Source organism: Hyperolius riggenbachi, chromosome 4 (assembly GCF_040937935.1).
Source record: "Hyperolius riggenbachi isolate aHypRig1 chromosome 4, aHypRig1.pri, whole genome shotgun sequence".
NCBI lineage: Eukaryota > Metazoa > Chordata > Amphibia > Anura > Hyperoliidae > Hyperolius > Hyperolius riggenbachi.
Genome location: NC_090649.1, coordinates 184639503 through 184663946, shown reverse-complemented (window position 1 = coordinate 184663946; position 24444 = coordinate 184639503). Strand labels below are relative to the sequence as shown.

At 41.7% G+C, this 24444-nt stretch overlaps 1 protein-coding gene across 1 annotated transcript in view; it reads left to right on the top strand.

Moving 5' to 3' along the window:
* The first annotated feature begins 6116 nt into the window (after window positions 1–6116).
* The window catches only part of CCDC39 (coiled-coil domain 39 molecular ruler complex subunit), a 51145-nt gene continuing 32817 nt past the window's right edge, over window positions 6117–24444 (top strand). Inside the window, exons 1-7 of the mRNA XM_068281077.1 lie at window positions 6117–6593; window positions 12241–12360; window positions 13817–13963; window positions 14363–14521; window positions 14814–14906; window positions 19363–19491; window positions 22734–22925. Of these exons, the coding sequence (XP_068137178.1) occupies window positions 6504–6593; window positions 12241–12360; window positions 13817–13963; window positions 14363–14521; window positions 14814–14906; window positions 19363–19491; window positions 22734–22925 (930 nt within the window). The 5' untranslated portion in view covers window positions 6117–6503. The remainder of the gene's footprint in view (window positions 6594–12240; window positions 12361–13816; window positions 13964–14362; window positions 14522–14813; window positions 14907–19362; window positions 19492–22733; window positions 22926–24444) is intronic.

Sequence of the window (24444 nt, the reverse complement as noted above, 5' to 3'; positions counted from 1 at the left end):
TCATATTCCGTGTTTTCAATTCTTCATCTATCTCCTAATTCAATGTGTCCAGTGTCCAAAAAAGTGCAAGTGCTCTGTGCAAATTTAGATCCAACTAAAAATAACAATTTATAACACAAATAAAAAATAAAACTATAGCTGAAGATCAGTCACCTCCAAAACAATAAATGACTACAACTACTATGTGTGGAGACCATACTCACTCGGTCTCCCACAATCTAAAGTGCTTGGTGCCAATACTAAATTCATATGGGGTCCCCTCACCAAGGACCCTATTCGTAAACCAATCATACGTGAGCCAATCATGCAGGTCCCATATTCACTCAATCTACCACAATCTAAAGTGCTTAGTGCAAATAACAATTTATCAAGGTCCACTCACCAAAGACCATCGTATAGTGCAACTGTGCCTTCCCCAATCATATACACGAAATGGGTAAGTTAAATATAATACTCACTCAATTTCATAAAAAACACCAGATCCCTCAAAGTCATAAGAACCACAAACCAATGAATCCTCGAACCTGTTTAATAAAAAGAAAGAAGAACACCATATGTCAATACCACAATTATTAATCATGTTAATCCAAGTCCATGGCTCAATGGCCAGACACGTTGGAATATTGCACATAAAAGGGAAAAATAAGAAAAAAGAAAAAAAAGAGAAAAGAAAAAGAACAAGGCTCAGTCTAGAGTCTGACCCCAGTGCTTAGAGACCATAGAACATGTCATTCAATCATCTATTGAACACACTATCCTGGGGATCAATATGCATCTCCTATTACTGTGGCAAAAAACATCCAAAGGAAAATTACTCATTCATGCCATGTGGACTAAGTGTCCCCATGTCATGGATCCACCGCAGTTCACACTTTAAAAGCCGAGTCACTACATCTCCACCCCTAATGCCTTGTTTAATGTGTTGAAGGCCCATAAATTTCCATCCTCTCAAGGAGGCTTTATGGCTATGTAAGGCATGCGCGGCCACCGGGGTTAAACGCTTTCCCTCTTCAAAATCCCTCTTTGCAAGTCTTACTATGGATACATGCTTCTGTAGCCGTATTTTGAGTACATTTTTCGTGTATATATTGTCTCTGACAAGGACATTGTAACAAATAAACCACACCTGAAGTTTTGCAGTTAATATAGTCAAAGATCACAAATTGTCTATGATTCGTCGTGCTTACCACGGTCTTGGTTGGAATCATGAATTGGCATATCGTACAATTCCCACAAGGAAAGCTTCCCTTCACCGTCCGTCCACTCTCTGGTCTCTGAAAGTGACTCCTAGAGAGGATCGATTTAATGGTGGGTGCTCTTCTGGCAGTTATACTAGGTCGATCTGTTAAATAGGGACAGAGATCACGGTCACTCCTCAAAATACCCCAATGCTTGCCTATCACATTGTAAAGATCTTGCCAATTATTATTATACAATGTTACCAATCGAATAATGTCCTGATTAATTCTATTTCTTGGTGTCAACAATTGTGCCCTCGGTATTGCTCTTGCCTTCTTCATCGCTTGTTCTACTACTTTGCGTGGATATCCCCTCAAGCGTAATCTACTTTTTAATTCACTGGCTTCTTGCTCAAACGTTATACTGGTGGAACAATTGCGCTTGAGTCTGATGAACTGACCCAAAGGTATGTTGTTCTTCGTTTTCACAGTATGGTGAGATCCATACTGCAAAATACTATTGGCTGCTGTTGGTTTCCTGTATGTGGTAGTCAAAATTTCCCCACTCACATCTTTGGAGAGTTTCAGATCTAAAAATTCTACTGAAGTCTCAGAAATCTTATACATTAGAAAAATATTCAGGTCATTGTGGTTAAGCTTGTCTAAAAATTCCCTGCAGAGAGCCTCTGTCCCCTGCCAGATGATCAAAAGGTCGTCTATAAACCGATACCATCCAACAATATGTGGATGGTATCGTTCCATCTGCTTGGCCCAGACCACCTCGTGCTCCCACCACCCCAGGAAGAGGATGGCGACCGAGGGGGCACACCGTGCCCCCATTGCCACACCCCTTACCTGTAGGTGGAAGCGCGAGTCAAAAACAAAATAATTATGGGTCAACACAAATCTGAAAAGTCTTAAGATGAACTCACGTTTATCTGAATCCAGATTGCTCATCTCAAGAAAATAACCAACAGCACGTATCCCATCATTGTGATTGATATTGGTGTAAAGACTTTCAATGTCACACGTCATCAGCATAATATCTTCTGATAATGACAGACCATTGACATGATTGAGTATATCCCCTGTATCCTTCACATAGGACTCTAAGGTTTCAACCAAAGGTTACAAGAAAGAATCAATATATTTCCCACATTTTTCTGTGAGACTACCTATTCCCGAGACTATCGGTCTCCCAGGTGGTTTCACAGCATTTTTATGTACCTTTGGGAGTAAATAGAATGTGGCCACTGTTGGTTTTTCAGTCCACAGAAACGTCGGGGCCGCACGGCTCTGCTTCCTGATGCAGGGCTGTGCAGTAGCCACGCGAGCCCGCTCGCGCAAGCGCAGTACCTCCGGCTTGCTGCGCATGCGCGGGTGAGCCGGGTCAGCTATTACGCAGCACCGCATCAGGAAGATGTGCATATGCATTGTTGTTAATCTTCTAGGGGCCGTACTCAGCAGCTGGGGACAACACAGCAGGGAGGAAAGCCTGAACAGCATCCTGAAGCTTCCCTCTCTTTATGAGTTCTGGTTCAACATGAGCTTGCTGGTTAGTCTGTACCCCTCGGTGTTACAAGCCCTACTCCATAGAGCCAAATTAATCCATGCCATGCACTGATGAGGATCAAACAATCCGAAACAGTCTGTATGAATGTTGGATTATTATGGCTCTGTACAAATTAAAGAGCTGACATGTCATTGCATTCCAGTGGTTCTGGAGGTGTGTTTAGCTTCTAAGGGCAACAATGGTTATTTTGCATATATTCAGCAGTGATGCACTGGGAGACATCTCGAGCTCACTCCAACCTGAATTATTGCAAATTCTTTCTGTTGTAAGAAAGCAAACTTTTGTTTTCCATAGCATTTTAGTAAGGGGGCTTTTAGGACCATTGTAGCCCCTCACACACTCCAATGAGTTCTGGTTCACCATGAGCTTTCTGGTTAGTCTGTACCTCTCGGTGTTACAAGCCCTACTCCATAGAGCCAAATTAATCCATGCCATGCACTGATGAGGATCAAATAATCCGAAACAGTCTGTGTGCATGTTGGATTATTATGGCTCTGTACAAATTAACAAGCTGACACATCATTGCATTCCAGCGGTTCTGGAGGTGTGTTTAGCTTCTAAGGGCAACAATAGTTATTTTGCATATATTCAGCAGTGATACACTGGGAGACATCTCAAACTCACTCCAACCTGAATTATTGCAAATTCTTTCTGTTCTAAGAAAGCAAACTTTTACAGGGAAAATTACCACCTCCTGGGACAAACTATATAGCTCTTACAGTCTCACTACTATACCCAGCCCTCTTACCCCACTACTAGACAATCCAGACTTCAAAATAGGCTTCAGATCCCCATCAGTACTAGGAAATAACAGATCAAACTGGCCACAAATTAGACATTACCTAACCCAAAATGGAGTAAAAAACATGACTGACTGGCCCACTTCAACCCCAAACTACAAACCAACTTGGCTAACCAAATTCCAATTAGATAAATATTATAATTTCCTTCATCCCAAAACCAACATCCACAGACCCCTGACACCTTTCGAGATCATCTGCTCACAAACAGAACGGGTAGAACACACCTTATCTAAAATATACAACTTACTCATATCTAGAGGGTCTGAACAGCACCTTCAAAAAATTACAGACACATGGGACAAAGACCTGGGAGCTGCTCTCCCAGCTGAGACTTGGGAAAAGGTCTTTATACTCTCTCACAAACTCTCAATCTCCACAAAACACCAGGAAAGAAACTTCAGAATATTCTCCAGATGGTATAGGGATCCTGAACGGTTAAGCAAATTCCAACACACAACCTCCGACCTTTGCTGGAGATGCAATAACCACAAAGGGACGTACATACACATTTGGTGGGAATGTAGCGAACTACAACCCTTCTGGACAAAAGTCTTTGAGCTACACAAAGAATTATATCTCACCCCAGTTCCTTCATCCCCAGCAATAGCCCTGTTATCCGCCATACCTGGTTCATTTTCCAGTATTAAGAGCTCAATCTTCAGATTCATTCTCACTGCAGCCAGAACTCTGATAACCAGAAAATGGCGATCCACTGATAGCCCCTCAGTCTCAGATCTATTCTCACACTTGAATGAATTAATGAGACTGGATGAACTCTGCCTATCCGCCCAAGGCCATCAGGACAAGTTTGTACATAGATGGGCCATCTGGATTGATTACAGAGAGTCAGATAAGGCCAAAAGATTCATAACATGAGAGTTAGTCTCAACTCCAGGTAAAGGTAGCATATGTCCAGAGGTGCATCTGCTCTCACTGGGTATTAAAAACATAACACAATTAAAGAAAGTGACAGATTCTAGAGAAAGCAACTCACACCTGTGTAGAAACTAAACCTAACTTTTTTTTTTCTCCAATATATAGTAGATTACTGCCATATGTTCATGTCAAATGTTAGTCTGATACCTTTCCCCTCCCATTGCCCCTTATCCCTTATGCTACCACGCCCACCTCCCATCCCTACAACCCCCTTCCTCTTCTTCCCCTTGCCTACCCTCATCCCCCCTCACCTTAGCTCCCTTGGATTGAAGAACAAGCGAAAGTTGACTCCGATTTGCAATATAAGATGCAATTTTTTAAATATACCTGTATTGTATTCAACATGTCTTTTATCCATCTGAGCATTGTCTGTTTAAACGTGTTAAAAATTTCAATAAAAACTTATTCTTCAAAAAAAAAAGAAAGCAAACTTTTGTTTCTCTTTAGGTAAGTATCTGATGTTGTTGTTGTGTACCCGAGCTTCAGCTCGAGTACTCCTTAAAGATGTTCGCAGTAGCCATGTGGTGCACATGCACAGATCGGGTGAAATCACGTTATGTACTTCCTGTATGGAAGTAAGCACGTCACTGGGCAGTGGGCGGGGCCATGTAAATCTCCATCTCTGCGCTGTCTGCCACAGGAATCAATCTGCTTGCAATGGTGTGATGCACTATGGTAGAGCTCTTCTGGCGCGCATGCGTGAACTCACTCGCACTGGACATGTTTATGCTGAACAAATACCTGATATGCAAGGCTGTAGTACATTTTTTTTTACCTCTTGCACATAAATGAGGCCTTTTTCACATTATAAATCGTCAGCGCTATCGGAAGCGCTGAACGATTTATTGAACGATTTCAAAGCCCTTTTCTAAGCCCTTATCCCTTATCCCTTAAAAGATCAATTTTCACTTAGAAAGGCGCTTTTCTAAGTGCTTTTGTGTAGCTTTTTTTTTTCACTTAGTGAACTCTTTGCCCCGGAAATGAATAAATACAATGTATGTATTCATTAAAAATGCTCAGGAAATAGCTTTTCAAAGAGCTTTTTCAAGCGCTTAGCGATTTGAAATCGCTGACGGCCGCATTTTTCAGCGCAATTTTTTTTGCGGCTCCTGGTGCTCCACTGCGCTCTACAATTTTGTACAAAGCGCTTTATAAGCGCTTTTGCAGAGCGATTCCGTGTTTTGACTTCCTGACGTCAGTCAGGAAGTGAATTCTTTCACCCAGAAATGAATAAATACAATGTATTTATTCATAACAGCGTGAACGCAATCGCTGGATAATGCGTTTTGTGAGCGTTTTGTGCATTTACTATACCTTCCATTGTAGCAAAATTGCCCCGAAAATGGTACATGCAGAAAGCAGATGCAACGCTGTCATATGAACTATCCCATAAGGATTCATTGCACTAGCGATTTCAGGGCGTTTTTAAAAATCGGCAGCGCTCAAAAAAAAAAAAACCCCAAAACACGCTAGGTGTGAACAAGTGTTGGAAGTTTGCCTTTTTAAAACAGAACCTATTTGCCTTTATAATGTTTTGCATAGTATTTTAGTAAGAGGGCTTTTTGGTCCTTTGTAGCCCCTTACACACTCCAATGAGTTCTAGTTCACCATGAGCTTTCTGGGTAATCTTCTGTAGCACAGATAGAAATGAAGGAGTCAGGAAATGAGAACCAGCCAGCATGCATGGAAGAGGGTGAAAATAAAGCAAACTAGGACTAGTATATGCACGCTGGCAAGGTGGATCCCAGTTGTGGAGCATTATGTGTTGGTGTGACAGCAGCACAGGCCAGGCAGGCATTGAGCAGATGTGTCTCAGGTAATCGGCCAGAGAGGAGTCCTGTGACTGAGGCTGCCCAGCGCTTCCTGGCGACGGGTTGCTAAGGGCGCTGAGATAAACACAGCAGCCTGCATGAGACAGGCCTGATCCGCAGCCGGCGATTTCCCATCCACGTAGCGCAGCCATCGCCTCTCATTGCTTCTATTTCTCGCGCACACCGGGAGCTACCGGAGAGGATGAGCCGGGAGATTCTGGCTGAGCTGCACTGGGCCGATGGCCTCGCCATCCCTGTGGCCAATGCCGAGAATAAAGACTTGGAAAATGAGGTGAGGATTCGGTAGCCTCCTGCCGTCATTACAGCATACAAGAGATCTTTTATCATTCATTCAATAAAATTATCTGTTAGCTTTGTGATTCTGATGTATGTTTTTGTGTAGTACTACAAGTGTAATGGCAGTGCTTCACCCACACAGCATGGTGGCATCTGCAGCAGATTTCTTGTTCCAATACAGTGATGGATGTATAGTTGGGTATTGTAAAGCTAGCCATAAACAGGTCCAGAAGTGGCCCAATTTTGTAATCAATGATTAATTCCCTACGTGCTGGGGTGTGAGTTATGACGCACTGCACTTGTGCGCTATAATGCATGGTGTCATGAAAGTCCATTGACTTTCATGTTACCGTTTACAGTACAGCTGTGCATTCAAGTGTGTTGCAATGTAACACGGGCCAGGCGCATGTTATCGTACAACACATGTGATTTCCCGACATCTGCATTATAATGCGCTGTGATGGGAATGCATGCACAAAATCGCATTCTTGCATGCATTGTGTTGTGTGAACAGGCAAGGGCCCTTTCCCACTAGCTAAGGCGTGCATGAACCAGATTTAGAGCACGCGCTATGACGCACGGCATGATGACAGGAAGTTGCGGTTTTGATCCGTATCAGCGGTACTAGTTCTTAATTCACCCGACAAGGAAACTCTTGCGTCGCACGATTAAGGCCTCGTTCAGACTATACGCGTTGCCATGCGCATTTTGGCAGCGCGTATAGTGTGCGACACGCAAGAATGGTAGAAGGGCATAGACAGCCCTTCTACCATTCCCATTATATGCGCTGTGTGGCAGCGCGATTGCGCTATCGCGTACTGCACGCATTTTTGTGAATCGCAGCGCAGATCCCATTCATTGTAATAAATGGGATCTGCAGCGCAGCGCATAGGAGCGCAGATGGCGTGCGATTGGACGCGTTGCGTTCCGATCGCACAGCCATCTGCGCTAAATGATGTGAACGAGGCCTAAAAGCTCCCAGTGGCGTTACAACGTAACGCTCTGGAGCGCTGCTTCTAATGTGAACAGTAACATGAAAGTCAATAGACTTTCATGTTACCTTTCTTACAGCACCCTAGGTGCTTTCATTCAGAACGGTTGGAACAGCGCCTGGTGTGAAAGGACCCTCAGGGAGAAGTTATCTATAATACCACCTTGTAGCACTTGATCTTAAAAGTGCTTTTGGTGAAAAAATGCTAAGTTTAAGGGCTGGGACCTACTCTGGAAGCGCAAAGTGCCCGCGGTTTGTACAATCGTGGAAGTGCTGTGATTTCCAGGAGTTATCGAGATTTGCCTACTGTAGCTAGTGATGCTATTGCTCAGGGATCGCTCCCAAACTTCTGCAAGCAGCGTTTTCTGCTAGTGAGACCACCCCCATAGGGATCCATTGGCAAAGTGCTTTGCTGATCACCGGAGATCAGCAAGCGCTGCCAAAGCACGCCTAGTGGGTCCCAGCTCTTAGGCATATGAACTCACTGCCTATATAATCCTATTTGAATGTTTTCTGCGTTTTAACAGATCACATTATCTTAACCAGTTGTTTACAGCATGTTTCTGGATATCAACAACGAAAGTGCGTATATTGCATTGTCCCAGCTATGAAATAATGCATGCTTTTCTTATGTGCACAGTGTACTGTATTTTGTTATGCCTGCATTATATCACAATTGTTACGTAATGTACATAGTGTGAACTTAAAGGGGAACTTCAGGCTAAACAAACATACTGTCATTAGGTTACATTAGTTATGATAATTAAAATAGATAGGTGATATAATCTCTTACCCACCCTGTTTTAAAAGAACAGGCAAATGTTTGTAATTTCATGGAGGCAGCCATCTTTTTGGTTAAAAGGAGGTGACAGGGAGCATGAGACACAGTTCCAACTGTCCTGTGTCCTGATCACCTCTCCCAGCTGCGCGCGCTAGGCTTCAAATCTCAAATTCAAAATTAAAAAAAAAAGTGCACTAAAGCAGCAGAATGAGAACAACCACATCAGAAATCCCATCATGCTTTGCACAGCAATGCTTGGGCAGTTTTCTTCTGTGCAGCTAAAATTGAGGCTTGTGTAAGAAAAACAAAGTTCTGATGCTGTGAAACTGTTGAAGAAACTCAAAGCCTTTTCAGTGCTGCTGCCTATTACTTCCTACATCTATTCCTGGATACCTAGTCTGCAACCACCTATTACTGCCTACACCTATTCCTGGATACCCAGTCTGCAGCCACCTATTACTGCCTACACCTATTCCTGGCTACCTAGACTGCAGCCACCTACTACTGCCTACACCTATTCCTGGCTACCTAGACTGCAGCCGCCTATTACTGCCTACACCTATTCCTGGCTATCTAGACTGCGGCCACCTACTACTGCCTACACCTATTCCTGGCTACCTAGACTGCAGCCACCTACTACTGCCTACACCTATTCCTGGCTACCTAGACTGCAGCTGCCTATTACTGCCTACACCTATTCCTGGCTACCTAGACTGCGGCCACCTATTACTGCCTACACCTATTCCTGGCTACCTAGACTGCAGACACCTATTACTGACTACACCTATCCCTGGCTACCTATGCTGCAGCCTTCTAATACTGACTGCACCTTTCCTGGTTAACTATTACTGGCTATTCCTATTCCTGGCTACCTAGACTGTGACCACCTATTACTGGCTACACCTATCCCTGGCTACCTATGCTGAGGCCTCCTAATACTGGCTGATCCTATCCTGGCTACCTATACTGCGGCCACCTATTGCTGGCAACAGCTATTGCTGGCTAGTAGCTACACTTATTCCTGGCTACCTATACTGAGGCCACCTATTCCTGGCTACTTATACTGGAGGAACCTATACCTAACTAGCTATACTGGAGGCACCTATAACTGGCTACCATACAGGGGAGGTGAGGGGGTGGAGCTCTGTAAAAACAGCGCCAGAGATTTGGGCGCAGCCAGCGCCGTAATAGGAATAACGGCTATAGTAGTGTTCAGCGAGTTATTTGGGCGCCGTCATGACAGCACAAATTACGATAAAAACAATGTAATTTGGCTGCCAGCAATAGGAGCAGGGTGAGCCGTTTTACAGCTTTACCCTGCGCCTAAATCTCCCAGGCTTAATCATATGTATGCTGAGGGAGTGGGGCACATCTGGCTACCATACTGGTGTGTGTGTGTGTGTGTGTGTGTGTGTGTGTGTGTGTGTGTGGGGGGGGGGGGTGTACACATTATTTAATGTAAGGGGGCAGCCTGGGTACAAATAATTGTGTAATACTGTCATACCGTGGTATTTCTTTTGACGGTTACCATACCGTGGAAATTCATGCCGTTGCAACCCTACCAGCAGCTACCAATACTGGTGGCTAATCTGGCTATTTATACTTGGGAGCTAATCTGGCTTCCTATTCTGTGGAGTTACAGGGAACCTAAACTGAGAAGTATATATATTTTTCCTTTAAAAATAATACCAGTTGCCTGACACCCCTGCTGATCCTGTGTCTCTAATACTTTTAACCACAGCCCCTGAACAAGCATGCAGATTAGGTGCTCTGACTAAAGTCAGACTGGATTAGCTGCATGCTTGTTTCAGGTGTGTGATTCTGCCACTACTGCAGCCAAAGAGATCTGCGGGACTGACAAGCAACTGGTATTGTTTAAAAGGAAACATCCATATCCCTCTCAGTTAAGGTTCCCTTTAAGCTGGCTACTTATACAAAGGGTACATGGTTTGCTCTTTTGCCAAACTTTTAATCTCACAAATGGCAGTTTGTTATTTTACTGACAACTCCAGGGTAGAGGTGAAATTCTGAACATTCCACTTGTAATACTAGGTTTTGCATTGTGAATTAACATTTCTGGGGTATGTAACTCATAATTTGGTAATCAGGAAATGATCCCAAGTCATTATGTTTAGCTTCTCATGCTTTGAATTGACATTTCAAAAAAGTTTGATATCGGTTATTTTTTTAATATTTTTTCCTATAACCCATGAGATAATGCTCTGTAAATTGAGCCCAATGTGAATGAAGCCTCATAGTTCTACTAAATAACGCAACAAAAATGAATCAATTTTCTCCATTGTCCTTCTGTCACCTGTTTATTTTTTTGACTGGCACACTATAGTTTGTTAATGGTAATGGTTGTAGCCCAAAGGAATCGGTGTACGATCCATTGGGTGACAGTTCGGGAGTCAAGTGCTGTGCAGATACACCACACTGCTACAGCAGAGATACACATCCATTAGGGACAATGGTGAGGCACACGTCAGAGCAGCTTGCAGCAGGAGGATCAAGAAGGGGAACAATTTATGGGGGGGGGGGGAGGATCGCAAGATCCAGTACTCTGGATCTTTTTTCTCCGTACACATACCAGATGAAACTCGGCCAATAAAAACCATCTCTGCCGAGAATCCAGCTTGTGTAAGGCAGCCCCCAACACCTCTCAACCGCTCGGCCAGTGATCCGTCCTGGAGTAACTTTTTGGTTGGAATTTGGCAGAGAGCATTGTTCTCTCTGCTTACCCTACTCCTGTGTGAATAGGAGTAGCAACATATCATGTCGCTAGCCTGCAGGCTAGTGTTGCGTTCGTCAGCCTCATTGCTGGAATGTCGCCCGAGGGATCGGGTACTGATCTCCGCCAGAAGGCATTAATCTTGCTTGTATGCAGGCCTTTAAAGATTGAACATCTCATCTTTCCCACAAGAAATCTTTACCTCTTGAATAGATCATAGGGGACGTCTGTGTGGCTGATATTGTGGTGAAACTCCTCCCACAGTGTGATGTCATGACCAGGAAATAACATCTGTTTCCAACTGCGAAACAAGCCGTATCACCCTCTTTGCATAGAACTCTCTGTAAATGAACAGTCTGCAGAGCTGCACCTGACAGGGATAAAGGTGTCACTACCTGTGATAAATTTCTGAGGAATGTTTTTACAGTGGGCAAACACTGACTAAGGGCTTGTTCACACTATGAGCGCTTTGGTTTATTTTTAAGCGCTGGCGATTTTTGAAAGCGCTTTAAAAGTGCTTGTGCAATTATTTCCTATGTGAGTATAATCACATGAGCAGTGAGCTTTCTTTCCAATCGCAAATGTGGCTTCTGGACCATTTCCTGAGCATTTGCGCTTCAATGCAAGCTATAGGGAAATCGCTAAGCGCTTGAAAAATCACCTGGAAAAGTGAGTTTGTGAGCACTTTTCCTCACAAAGTACATTAAAGTTATTTAGTTCCAGGTCAAAGAGTTCACTTCATGGCTGTTTCTCTAAACAAAAACGCTAATTGCCTAACAAAAGCGCTGATAAAAATCGCTCATCGCTCAGAAAGTGCAGGGTAAAGCACTTTTAAAAGCGCACACAAAAGCGCTCAGTGCTTGAGATTGCGCTGGCGATTTCTGATGTAAACAAAGCCTAAATAATTTTTAATTGAATATTAAAAAAAGCTATTTTATTCATTATTTTTACTACAGTTCCTCTTTAAACAAGTTCAGGGGACACCGGTACACATTTGATTCTTGGCGAAGTTGGCAATACATTAGTACCAGTTTTGTATAGTGTGTGTGTGTGTATGCACCTCTACACTGCACTATGCATGTCAGCTCCTTCTTCATGGTAGTCCCCGGTATAACTGAACTATATCATTTAATTTCTAGGTGCAAAAGAAACAGAAGGAAAAGGTGCAGTTGTCTAACCAGGTGAAGGACATGGAAGACCGGATCCAAGCAATGACCGACCATCTTAAAAATGTCAAACAAGAACTGAATTATACTCAGGTAATATCACGATCTGGGGAACTAGGAAGCCAGCATTAAATTATGATTCGTTGTGTCCTAGTAAACGGTAAATAGATGAGTAAGATTCATTACTTGAAAGATTTGTATTGCTAATTGATATTGAGGTACTGATAATAGATGGAACACAAACTGTAATGGATTGTATTTTAAGGGGGAAAAAATCAACCAGAACTATTTCTGGTGTTGGCACAATTTCTTTTTTTGTTAACAGCAAGCTGTATCATTTTCACTTTTCACATGTTGTGCCGTGAAAGTTGAAGTATGACTAAACGCCTGATTTTCACAGGCCATCTTCTTTCGCCAGAAATCTTTACCGTTTTTCAAATATATTATCAGGGAAGTCTGTGTGACTGAAATTGAGGTGAAAACCCTCCTACAGTGAAATGTCATGCCATGGCCATGACAGTTTCCTGTCTATGAACCTAATTGCCTTGTAAGAGATTATGCCTGCTGCCAACTGCCAAGCAAGCGGTATATCCCTCTGTGCATAAAACAATATTTTTAGCCTTGCACACCGTTAGTAGGAATATTTATAGATGAGGGCAGTTTGTACTGTCCAGTGGTTTTGTGTATGCCAGAAGCAAATATGCTGACCTGCAGGCTCATGGTGGATCAAACGGCATGAACAAATGAACTTTTTACTTTGCAATGTATTAATTTATTTCCTCCCCCCCACATATTTTGGTAAAGTTTCTCTTTAATGCCAACTATATGGAGCTTGGAATTGAATTGGGCCTCTCAGATGCATTTTGGCTGATTTTAGGCCAGGTACACACCATGCAATTTTCCCATCAGATCGATGGGAAATTTCCTGTCGTTTGATAGTTTCCAGCAAGGTCTGATCTGCTTTCGATTGAGAAAGGGATCGATTTTGTGCGGCACTGAACTCAAAATTGATCTCTTTCTCGATCATAAGCAGATTGGACATGCTGGAAATGATGGAATCAATCTGACGGGAACATTGCATGGTGCGTACCAGGCACTAGTGACGAGTGAGATGCTGGTGTAAGCTATGCAGCGCTTCTAGCTACATACGCTCATTTTCTTCATCATCCTGTGGTTAATTAGGGGTGATCTTAGGATGCTACCTCTACAGCCTGACCTTAAAGCTTTGTACTATTGCTAATAGTAAAAGAACACACAAGAAAAAGTTTTTATCTGAGCTACCTTGTCTGATATAAGTGGCCTCCAAAAGTTACAAGTACCTTGGATCTCAATGGTGCTTTGTAATCCTATGCTTGTTCTCTGGATGAAATACTGGAAACCGTGGCCTAGCGCCGAAGGTAAATCTCCTTTGAGAGCAGTGGAAAGCTGCACCGCGCTAAAGTAAAAAGACATTTAAACAAAACACCTCTTTACTTTGTGTTATTTTAGTGCAGTTTTATAGGTACCCAATAACAGACAGTGGCCATTAATGCATCAACTGTTCCTCCAGTCTCTTTGTAGGGCCCGGGAGAAGGAAATTGAAAGTGAAGCACACTTTAAGACTCTCGCTGAAAGGGAAATTGGGCGCCTAAAGCAAGAAATTCAACGTCTTGAAAATGAGCTGGCGTCCTTGAGAGAAAAGAAAAATAATCAAGAAGTAAGATTTCTATGCAGAATTCATTTTCCTTTCTATGTAAATAGAGGTTCGGCATAAAGGATGCTGGAACAATAGGGCTTCTTTTTCAAACAATCTTTGTGTTTAGTCTTTGCAATGCAATTTATTGTGGTGCTAACACTTAAATGGCTTTAGAGGAAAATAATGCCTATATGAATGCCTTTCGATCTAGTAGCACATACAGCGGACTTGTGTCCATGTAAAGCAATCAATTCAGAGTCAGTGTACAATATTCTTGTTACATTGTAAGCTGTCAATAGCCGATGAAGAGATATAAAGATGAAGAATGCATACGTTAATTAAACAGAGTCAGATAATCTGTTACACTGAATCAGAATTCCATTCATCATTTGTATATCCTTCCTTAATTGTTTCACCTAGAATAATATATTCAAGGCCACGCAGAAGCTGGAGAAGCTGAGATGCCAGCTGAACTGGGACCAGCAGGCTCTGGAAGCCTGGCTGGAGGAATCGGCCCGGAAGGATGAAGATACAGTCGCCATTCAGAAATATGCAGAGAAGGATGAAGGGAAGATTAGGGTAAGTGAAGATACTCCACATTCGTGATATGCAAATATTTCCATGTTTTATGCAAATGTGTTTAAATTAGTATGCAAATATATGCAGCTTGAAAATGGACCAATCAGTTTAAACCTGGGTGGGACTTGATTGGTCTATTTTCAAGCTGCATATATTTGCATACACATTTTCATAAATTTGCAAAAACTCAGAAATATTTGCATCCCATTTATCATCTCTATTCCCCATTCTCGCTGCTGTACAGTTGTGTGCCCAATTACACCTCAATTAAATACTGGACATTTCTCTTTAGGAATTATCGCTACGGATTGAAAGGATGACCACACAAGCTAGCCAGAAGCGGAAACTCTTAGACAATGAGCTTACAGAGACGATCACTGCTCAGGTATAACCAGAACTTATTCCTGTGATTTTCTGTATTTTTTCGCATTTGTGATTCTGTGTTATGTTTTTACTAGGCTCCGAATCTTCTTTTTTTGTGTGCGTTTTTTTGTGAACTTTTGCATTGAGTTTTTTTCTGTGCATGCTAATGAAGTTAGTAATTAACTTTACATTCGTATGCAGAAATCTGCAGTTCCCATTGACGTGCATTGTCTGCAAATCACATGTCTGGTTTGAAAAAAATTCATGGATCATTGGTGGAAAGAAACAAGTTCCATCAGGCACTGCAGTTGATTCGTATTTATTTGCAATTTGAGCGTGATATGAATCACAGCATGGGCAAAAACGGTAGCCTAAAGGCCGTTTTGCACGGCAGTGTTTCTTCTGAGGCTGATCCACGGATCCAGTGGATCAGCCTCGGAAGAAGCACCGCCGTGCGAAACAGCCGTTAGGCTACCGTCTGTGCCCTGCACCCACCACCGCCACCCTCTGATATGGTAGGACATCCATCTCATGCATAATATTGACTCTGTCATCATAGCACAAGTTGTTTGCTCATGACTTATGCACCTGCCTTTTGAATACAAGAATTTCACATGCTGTGATTCATATCACGCTCAAATTGCAAATAAATACGAATCAACTGCAGTGCCTGATGGAACTTGTTTCTTTCCTCCAATGATCCATGTTATATACATCTGCTAATAGCATCATGAGCACGCAGTTTCTTTAATCAAGGTGGTGTCTGGATGTTTGTTACCTCCTGCTTCCAGTGATAGGACTGTATATCTCATAGTGCCAGTAGAACTCACACTCTGGAAAAAATACATGTAGGCCATTTTTTTTCTGCATAAAAAGAACATGCAAAAAAATCGCACAGCAACACAAGTCAAATTCAGTGCCATTGACTTGCATTAGATGTGCCACAAATGTGAGTTTGCAAAATCAAATTCTGTTATCTGTAAAAGGTGCCTGTATCGCGGACAGAGGGGCTGCACACTCAGTAATATCCAAGTCCTTATTTATTCAATAATAGTGACACAAATCCATTCCATAATCCAACAAATCATTTTGGGGCCACGTGGGGTCCTTTTGTCAAGGTAACAGCACAGAATGGTACCATTATTGTGCAAATAAGGACTTGGTTATTACTGAGTGTGCGGGCCCTCTGGATTTCTTCTATTGTTGCATTGATCCTGCACCTTACGAGTGGTGTGCGATTATTCGTCTGCTATTGGATCTTGGATAGGACATTATCTGCATGGAGTCTGTATGTACGTTCCCCCATGTTTGCATAGGTTACATGCACATTCTAAAAACATACTGTTAAGTGAATTTTTACCCCCAGAATTATCCATAGTCTATGACTATATACTCTGTAAAGTACTGAGAAAGATGTTCACACCATAAAAATAATAGTAGAAATTAACATTAGAACTTACGGTATATATTATATTAAAATATATAATATTATATACAATCATATCATAATATATAATTATATCATTTTAAAATATAAAAGGTACCTATAGACAAAATTCTATTGTCACTCATATTAATAGTTTTGGGTGACAATCTGGGCAAGAGTCCTCGTACATGGAAAAGATACCAAAAAGTAGATTAAATAGTACTATCAAAATTATTTTTAATATTTCTTGTTTGCTGGTGGTTTAAAAAGCATTTTATTTAAAAGGTGAGAAAATATTACCTAGGACAAAACTCAGGAGAAATAGTTAATTGCATATGGGCCATCGTCTCAACCTAAAAACTGACACTATACTGTGACTATGGTAGGGATTAGACTCTGAGATCCTCTAAAGGTAGCCATACACTGGTCGATTTGCCATTAGATCGACCAACTGACAGATCCCTATCTGATCGAATCTGATCAGAGAGGGATCGTATGGCTGCCTTTAATGCAAACAGATTGTGAATCGATTTCAGACTGAAACCGATCACAATCTGTTGAGCTGCTCCTGCCGCCTGCCCCCCCCCCCCCCCTTTACATTACCTGAAGCTGGCTCCGGGTACTCTTCTCCGCGCAGCACGCATCCCAGCATCCTGCACCGCATCCCAGCGTACACTGTGTCACTCCGTGACCAGGAAGTTCAAATAGAGCGCCCTCTATCTGAACTTCCTGGTCACTGGAGTGACACAGGAAGTTAATGTACGCTGGGATGGAAGCAGGAACAGAGCGGTGCAGCGCGGAGAAGATGCCCGGGAGCCAGCACAGGTAATGTATAACTGTATCGGATCGGCCACCGCTAGCGACGCGCTCCCTACCCGCGGGCGATCGACGGTAATTTCCCGCACGGCGCGATCCGATTTCGGGAGGAAATCGGATCGGCGAGTGCGTTTAGCGCGAACGATTGGCAGCAGATTCGATCCCAGTGATCTAATCTGCTGTTGAAACGGCGGCAAATCGGGCCAGTGTATGGCCAGCTTAAGGCACAGTTAAAGCAAGAAGCTTTGAATCAGGATGATACCATTCATTGGCCATCTTAAAATAATTAGGAGTAAGCTTTCGGCTATTCAGCCTTCATCAGACTTCAATCCTGTATACTGACTAAAAAAGCGGATACATAGGTTTTTTGGGGGAAACATAAATGCATGTAATTAATATGCCTTAATTGAAAGAAAACATCTAAATAGGGTCTTGAGAGGATGTTAGCTGATTTATGGCAAATAGATAAGACTATCTATTAGGTTTATGGCAAATAGATAAGACTATCTATTTAGCTTATCAATGTCGATCTAGGGTCTTATCTAATTAGCTTAAGGCACGTACACACGCCATACTTCCGCAAATGACGGGTCCGCCAGACCCTCCCGCTGGGCAGACGCTCTGCCGACAGTAGCAAGTTGTGTACGCGATGTCGGCAGACTAATAAGGCTGTTTCTGAACAATCCGCTGAGCGGATGCCGTGTGTACGCGCCTTTACATCCTCTCAAGACCCTATTTGAATGTTTTGTTTCAATTAAGGTATCTTAATGACATATATTTATGTTTCCCCCCCAAAAAATATGTATCAGCTTTTGATGTTGCATGTATATAGCTGTGTGCTATACAGGATATCAGTATACAGGATTCAAGTCTGATGAAAGTTTATTAGCCAAAAGCTTACTCCTAATTCTTTTAAATTAGCCAATACATGGTATCATCCTGATTCAAACCTTCTTGCTTTTACTGATGGCTAACATGGTGCAATGCTCTAAGGGAAAGTTAGTGATACAGTGTACTCTATAAAGTGCTGTAAAATACATCCGTGCTAGAGAATATAAAATCATAATAGCAACACCCTCTGCAATTTCCCCGCATCAGATTACCTTTTTACGGAGATTTCTCCCATGCAACCTACCTATTCTGGCATACTTTCAGATTTACATCCTCTCTTCCTGTATAGTAAATGAAACATTTAGGACAGGAAACCTAAGATGTTATCCTAAGCTAGTTTCCAGAGCCAAATAGCATCCTGTTGCTGTGGTTGCAAAGAAGCACTTCAATACATCCTTATTTTGTAAGCTGATACAGTAAACCTCTATAGTAAACTTCCCCAGGTCCCGGCTATGCGTCTGAATAAATATACAATGTATGACCAATTCTGATATAGTAAATTATTTGGCCAGGTACCTTGACGTTTACAATAAGGGGATTGTACAGTATTTACATGATTCATGTATTTGAAATTATTAAATATTTATATAGCTCTTACATTTTCAGCAAGCAAATTACAGAAGTAGTAATGTCACTAAGTGTCCTGAGAGGAATTCGCAATCTCAACAATAGCCATTGTCTAGTCTTTAGTAAGACACATATAATGAATCATCTCTGAAGTTTACTTTAATTGCAGGTTTACCTTAAAGGGAACCTGAAGCAAGAAGTACATGGATGCAGCCATTTTCCTTTTAAACAATACCAGTTGCCCGACAGCCCTGCTGATCTATTTGGCTGCAGTAGTGTCTGAATCACACCTAAAACAAGCATGCAGCTAATCCAGCCAGATCAGACAATAATGTCAGAAATATCCGATCTGCTGCATGCTTGTTCAGGGTCTATGGCTAAAAGTATTAAAGGCAGAAAATCAGCCAGGCAACTGGTACTGTTTAGAAGGATTTAAATATGGCAGCCCCCATATCCCTCTCACTTCAAGTGTCCTTTAAGGCCAATTTTGGAGAGAGCCCACTTAACTTATTTGTGTGTTTTTGGGATGACACACAAACATTGGGAGATTATACAAACTAAAGTGCTATCCACTATGCCATGTATACCAAAATGCAAAGGGAATTGACAATGGGTTATTTTGTTTTAATAAAGTTATTTTTTTAAAGCAGCATGGTATACAAGTGAGCCCTGTATTTCCTCACTTAAAGTATCTGTGTGTAAAATGTATAGTACGTCTATAATAAGGCATTTCTTCTTCAAACATGGTGAACAGCAAAAGGTTTATTTTATTTTACAGATTGAACTGGACAAAGCAGCGGAAGATTTTCGCAAAGCACATTCAGAGAGACAACGACTCATTCAACAATGGGAGTATACTATTGACCAGATGCAGAAAAGGGACAGTGAAATTGACCACTATGCACTGGTAAACAGCAGCTTTTGTTTTAGAAAATAAACATCTTTGGTTGTTTTAGAGACTGGTAACTGAAAAAAATAGATCAATGAGATGCAAATACCTCTGGCTCGTATGCAAATGTCATTCAAATTGTAAGCAACTTGAAACAGGGTCAATTAGACTGACCCAAGTCCAGGCTGTGTACAATTTGCATTCATATGCAATCCAGAATTATTTGCTTCTCATTGACCTAGTCTAGTCATAATCAGTGAAAATATATTGCTCATTTTGATCTTTCACAAGCAGGATAAGATATACCGTAAATCTAAATAAAGGCCTGCACCTGCTTAAAGCTGAAGCCATCTCTACAGATCATTTTGAGTGGAAGTTTTGGAACAATCATTTTAGTATCCAGTCCCTGGCTAGTGATGGTCATGTCTAGAACTCATGGAGAAACATGTGATTTGTTTGATCAGCTGATAGATTTACAAAGCTCTTTTGCTGTGAGCACACCCTGCTTTAGCACATTACGTTAAAGAGAAATCAAGAGCCCAATATGGTGTAGTATGTCAAAATTGATTGAATAAATGAAACAGTGAGATGGTAATACTCACAAACACAGGTTACCACCTAGGTAACCACTCATTAGGCAGGTGAGGAGATTAGACCTGTCCTCACTCAGGATTAAGAAGTCGCTCTCTGTAGATAAGAAAGGGGGTAGATCACCCCTCCACCTGGGGTGGACTCAAATATATTGGTAGGTGAACAGAGGCGCCAGAAGGATAAAAGTACATAAAATTAAAAAAAAATTGCTGGGAGGAAGTGGTGGACTCGCCTCCGTTAAAGCAGACACCAAGGACTGTAAATATATAGATATACACATTTATTGAAAATACCCCAAAGATGCAACTGCTTTAGCACATGATCATGAGACTTACATATCTGTCACCTGACCAAACTATCTCATTATTCTCCATGAGTTCCAGACATGACCATTACTATCCCAGGCTGAGAAGCTTGTTCATCTCCATGGAGAAAAGATGGGATGGACACACACACAGGAACCAGCTGATCTCTGATAATATCATCAGTCCTTGGTTGGCTCTGCTTATATCACCTAGGACCAGGGGCGTAACTACACATCGTGGGCCCCCCCAACAAAACTTTGATGTGGCCCCTTAATGTTCACACCTTTCCCTTGCCTACCCCTTGTGACCCTCGCAGCCTGAGGACCCATCTTGCAAGGGTCATAAAGCAAGTGTGGACATCATAATATTTACACTTATAACAAGTGCAGCCACAAAAACACCTGATCTAAAGGATCACAGAAAAAGCTCCCCTGTAGTTACTCCCCAGCCTAGGTGTCATGATTCTGATGCATTGGTATACAATGCAAGGGAATCGCAAGGAAGATTGCTCTGTCAGTATGCAAGAAACACTGAGACTGGAATTAAATGAATAAACATAAAGATTTATTGTAATCAGCATAAATGTTGCACATTAAATTCATGCACAGAATTATGCAACTAAACAGTTACACAGCTTACAAACAAACAATCAGCATTAAGATCATGCAGAGAATCAAACAAACAGGACGCATAAACAAGATTAAGTTTATGCAGAGAATCTGACTATCAGAATGCATACACAATTAGCATTACGTTTATGCAGAGAATAACTCTATCAGGATGCATAAACAATTAGTATTAAGTTTATGCAGAGAATCATGCAGACGTCAGGCAAGTAATATAAGCAATGGTGCAACTGGAAACTAACACATAATCAGAATATATCAGGTATTGCAGATGCTATGGACCCCCTGCATATAGGATAATATGCAAAGGTATCCAAGCATAACAATATAGTGTGCACACTGAACCCCAAACCTGACTAATATATACACATGAGAATCATATACATTATATACAGAGACAGAGCATCAGAATTATAATCGGCAGGCAACGGAACGTCATACATGCAGGGTCAAACCAGAGATACAAACAAGATATAATCGCTTGGGCAAAGGGTTAGTCAAATACAGAAAACAGGTCAAACACGATCAGAGCAGATACAAGGCGAAGACTCAAGACAGGATACAAGGCTAGGATTCAGGATCAGGAACAAGACCAGAAGGCTAGAACTCAGGATCAGGAATGGACATTGATGAGCTAGCACAGAGTGGTCTGTTAAGGCAGCTTATATAGTGTGCCAGAAAGTCAGATGACAAAGTCCAGGTGATCACAGAGCTGCCCTCATTAAATCTGCAATAACAGTTCTTGTGAGTGAGACCTCTGCTGGTGGCAGAGAATAGTTCAAGCAGTTTCAAACACTGAGGACATCTGCTGGCGAAATGGAGGAAGTTCATCAATAGTTCAGGAGATTTGCCAGCAGATGCATTTCGTGACACTAGGCCTATGTAAAAGAGTATTTACTGCTTTACTTTTTAGGTCACCTCTTGTTATAACACTGTGAGGCTGAATTATCATGGTATGTATAGGCTAGAGATCAACAGTTATCCTGCACAAATGCCTTACATATACAGTATTGTCTACTGTTAGGTGTACCTCTATATCATAAGACCATAGCAAGGGCTGTTGAGGTTGCAGTAATGTGACTGCAATCACTTGGAAACTTTTTGAAAGATTTAAACAGATGTGGATTTATTTGGGAGAAACAAATCATGATATGGGTGTGAGCATGTGAACAAACATGCTATACCTACTGTGGTATGATCTGATATGATCCAGGAAAGGGCATTGCTTCTTTCCCAACTAAAAGCAAACAGTTTACAATAAGCCCAGATCAGACTTGCAGGATTTCTAATCATCTCTGATCAAGTGATGCTTAAAGACATGTACACACCTTCAGTAATTGTAGATTCGAGTGATTATCCTTGATTGTTTTGGAAAGGCTTTACTAATAGAAAAACAGATGAGAATGTTCTGCTCTATGTAGTGGGGAAGAGGGGTGGGAAAGTGGGAGCAAGATGCTGATCCCAAATGAACTGTCAGTAAATGTTGGAGGACACCTGAACACACCCCTGCTCTTCAAAGAGCATTTTGGGTGATCTAAGTATGTACTGCCTTCATCAAATCCTTCCATAATTGTATGCAACATCATTGGGGACAGATGGCATAAGGTTGAAGTTTTATCTATAGTTTTAGAGTTAGATATACACATCTAAACAGATACCATAAGGTAGATATCTACAAATATAAAAGCACATCATTTTGACTGGATGCCTCTTGCTAACATAAATCTGTTTTTCCTAGCTGCTAGCACAGGTCAAACAGGAGTTACGAGACAGAGAGGCTATAATCAAGGAGAAAATTCAGTTTCTGAATAGTGAAATTGAGAATAACAAGGAATATGAGAAGAAGATTGACATTGTGGAAAGAAAAGCAGCCAGGCTGAGACAGGACTATCAAGAACAAGAAGCTGTACGGAACAGCTTGCAAGACGAGGTAATAAGAGTGATATTTCTGGCTAAATCATCTAGCAATATCAACAAGGTTCAGCTGGGCTGTTCGCAGCTGGTGATGTGTCAAGATTACATGCTTTCAGAAAGATGCAAAAATCATTCATTTTTTCTAATTGTTCAGTGTTTACTTATACCAACAAGACATTTGGCTTTACGACCATATACCTGTATACTTTAAGTATGTGCAAACCATTGATCAGTAGATATTGATTATTCTAAATAATGTTGTAGAGATTTTGCAATCCATTTTAAAATGATTTAAAGAGGTACCGTATTCATTGATAAACATCCATACGTTACACATGAAAGACTGCCAATAGCCCATATCCGTGTACGTATTAGCACGCCGCAGATGATTTAGGCACAGGGCAGAGCTGTGAAGTCAGTAGTCAGTACAAAAATCACCCGACTCCGACTCTTCAGTTTATGAAAGCACCGACTTCAACTCCGACTCCAGGTACCCAAAATGGCTCAGACTCCTTAGTCTAATACTTACCATGGCTTTGGATTTGGTACAAAAATCATCTGACTCCGACTCCCTCGGTTTATGAAAGCACCAACTTCGACTCCAGGTACCCAAAATGGCTCTGACTCCTTAGTCTAATACTTACCATGGCTTTGGATTTGGTAAAAAAATCATCTGACTCCGACTCCCTCAGTTTATGAAAGCACCAACTCTGACTCCAGGTACCCAAAATTGCACTGACTCCTCGACTCCAACTCTGGCTTCACAGCCCTGGCACAGGATGAGCTGAATGATGGCTCACCCTGCTGACTCTCAAATTCCCGACGGTGTAAAATACTATTCCTCCTCCGAGGTGTAGCAACTCGGAGGGAGAAGTAATTTGTGGTCCGGTGACTGCCGGAACCCTGAATTACCCTTGTGTGTGATGCGCACTATAGCATTACTGCTATAGCATGCCCAGCTAACTTTTCTCCTGCGTTATCTCCAAGGAGATATTTTTAAACCTTATCAATTAAATGTTCCAGCATGCAAGAAAATATTCAAAATAAGTTTGATATCACATTTTTACCTTCTTTCTTTCTTTTCAATTGCTAACAGTTGAAAAGTTATTTTTTGATAAGATTAAAAATTATCTCCTGGGAGAAAATTTCAGATAAATAGTTATTGGAAAGGGCCAATGGCTGTTCAGTGTTAGCCCTTATATGAACTCTACCACCTGATACATTAAGGTTTAGTAGAACTGCTAGAACATTGCATAAATTACTGCTTGCTGATGCACTTGAACTCTCCATTCAGGCAGGGGTCACACTTACCGGCTTTCGTACGCGTTTTCTGCACAGAAAAACTGACTTCAACTGAGAACTCATGTTAATCAATAAGCAAGGTCACACTTTAATGCAGATTTCCCATGCAGAAAAAAAAAACTGACATCTTGCGCAATTTGTCAGTTTTCTCTATAAATTACATTAGCTGCTTTAAGGCAGGGGTCACACTTGTCTTTCAGTTTTCTGCAAAGTGTAGAAACTGAAAGACAAGT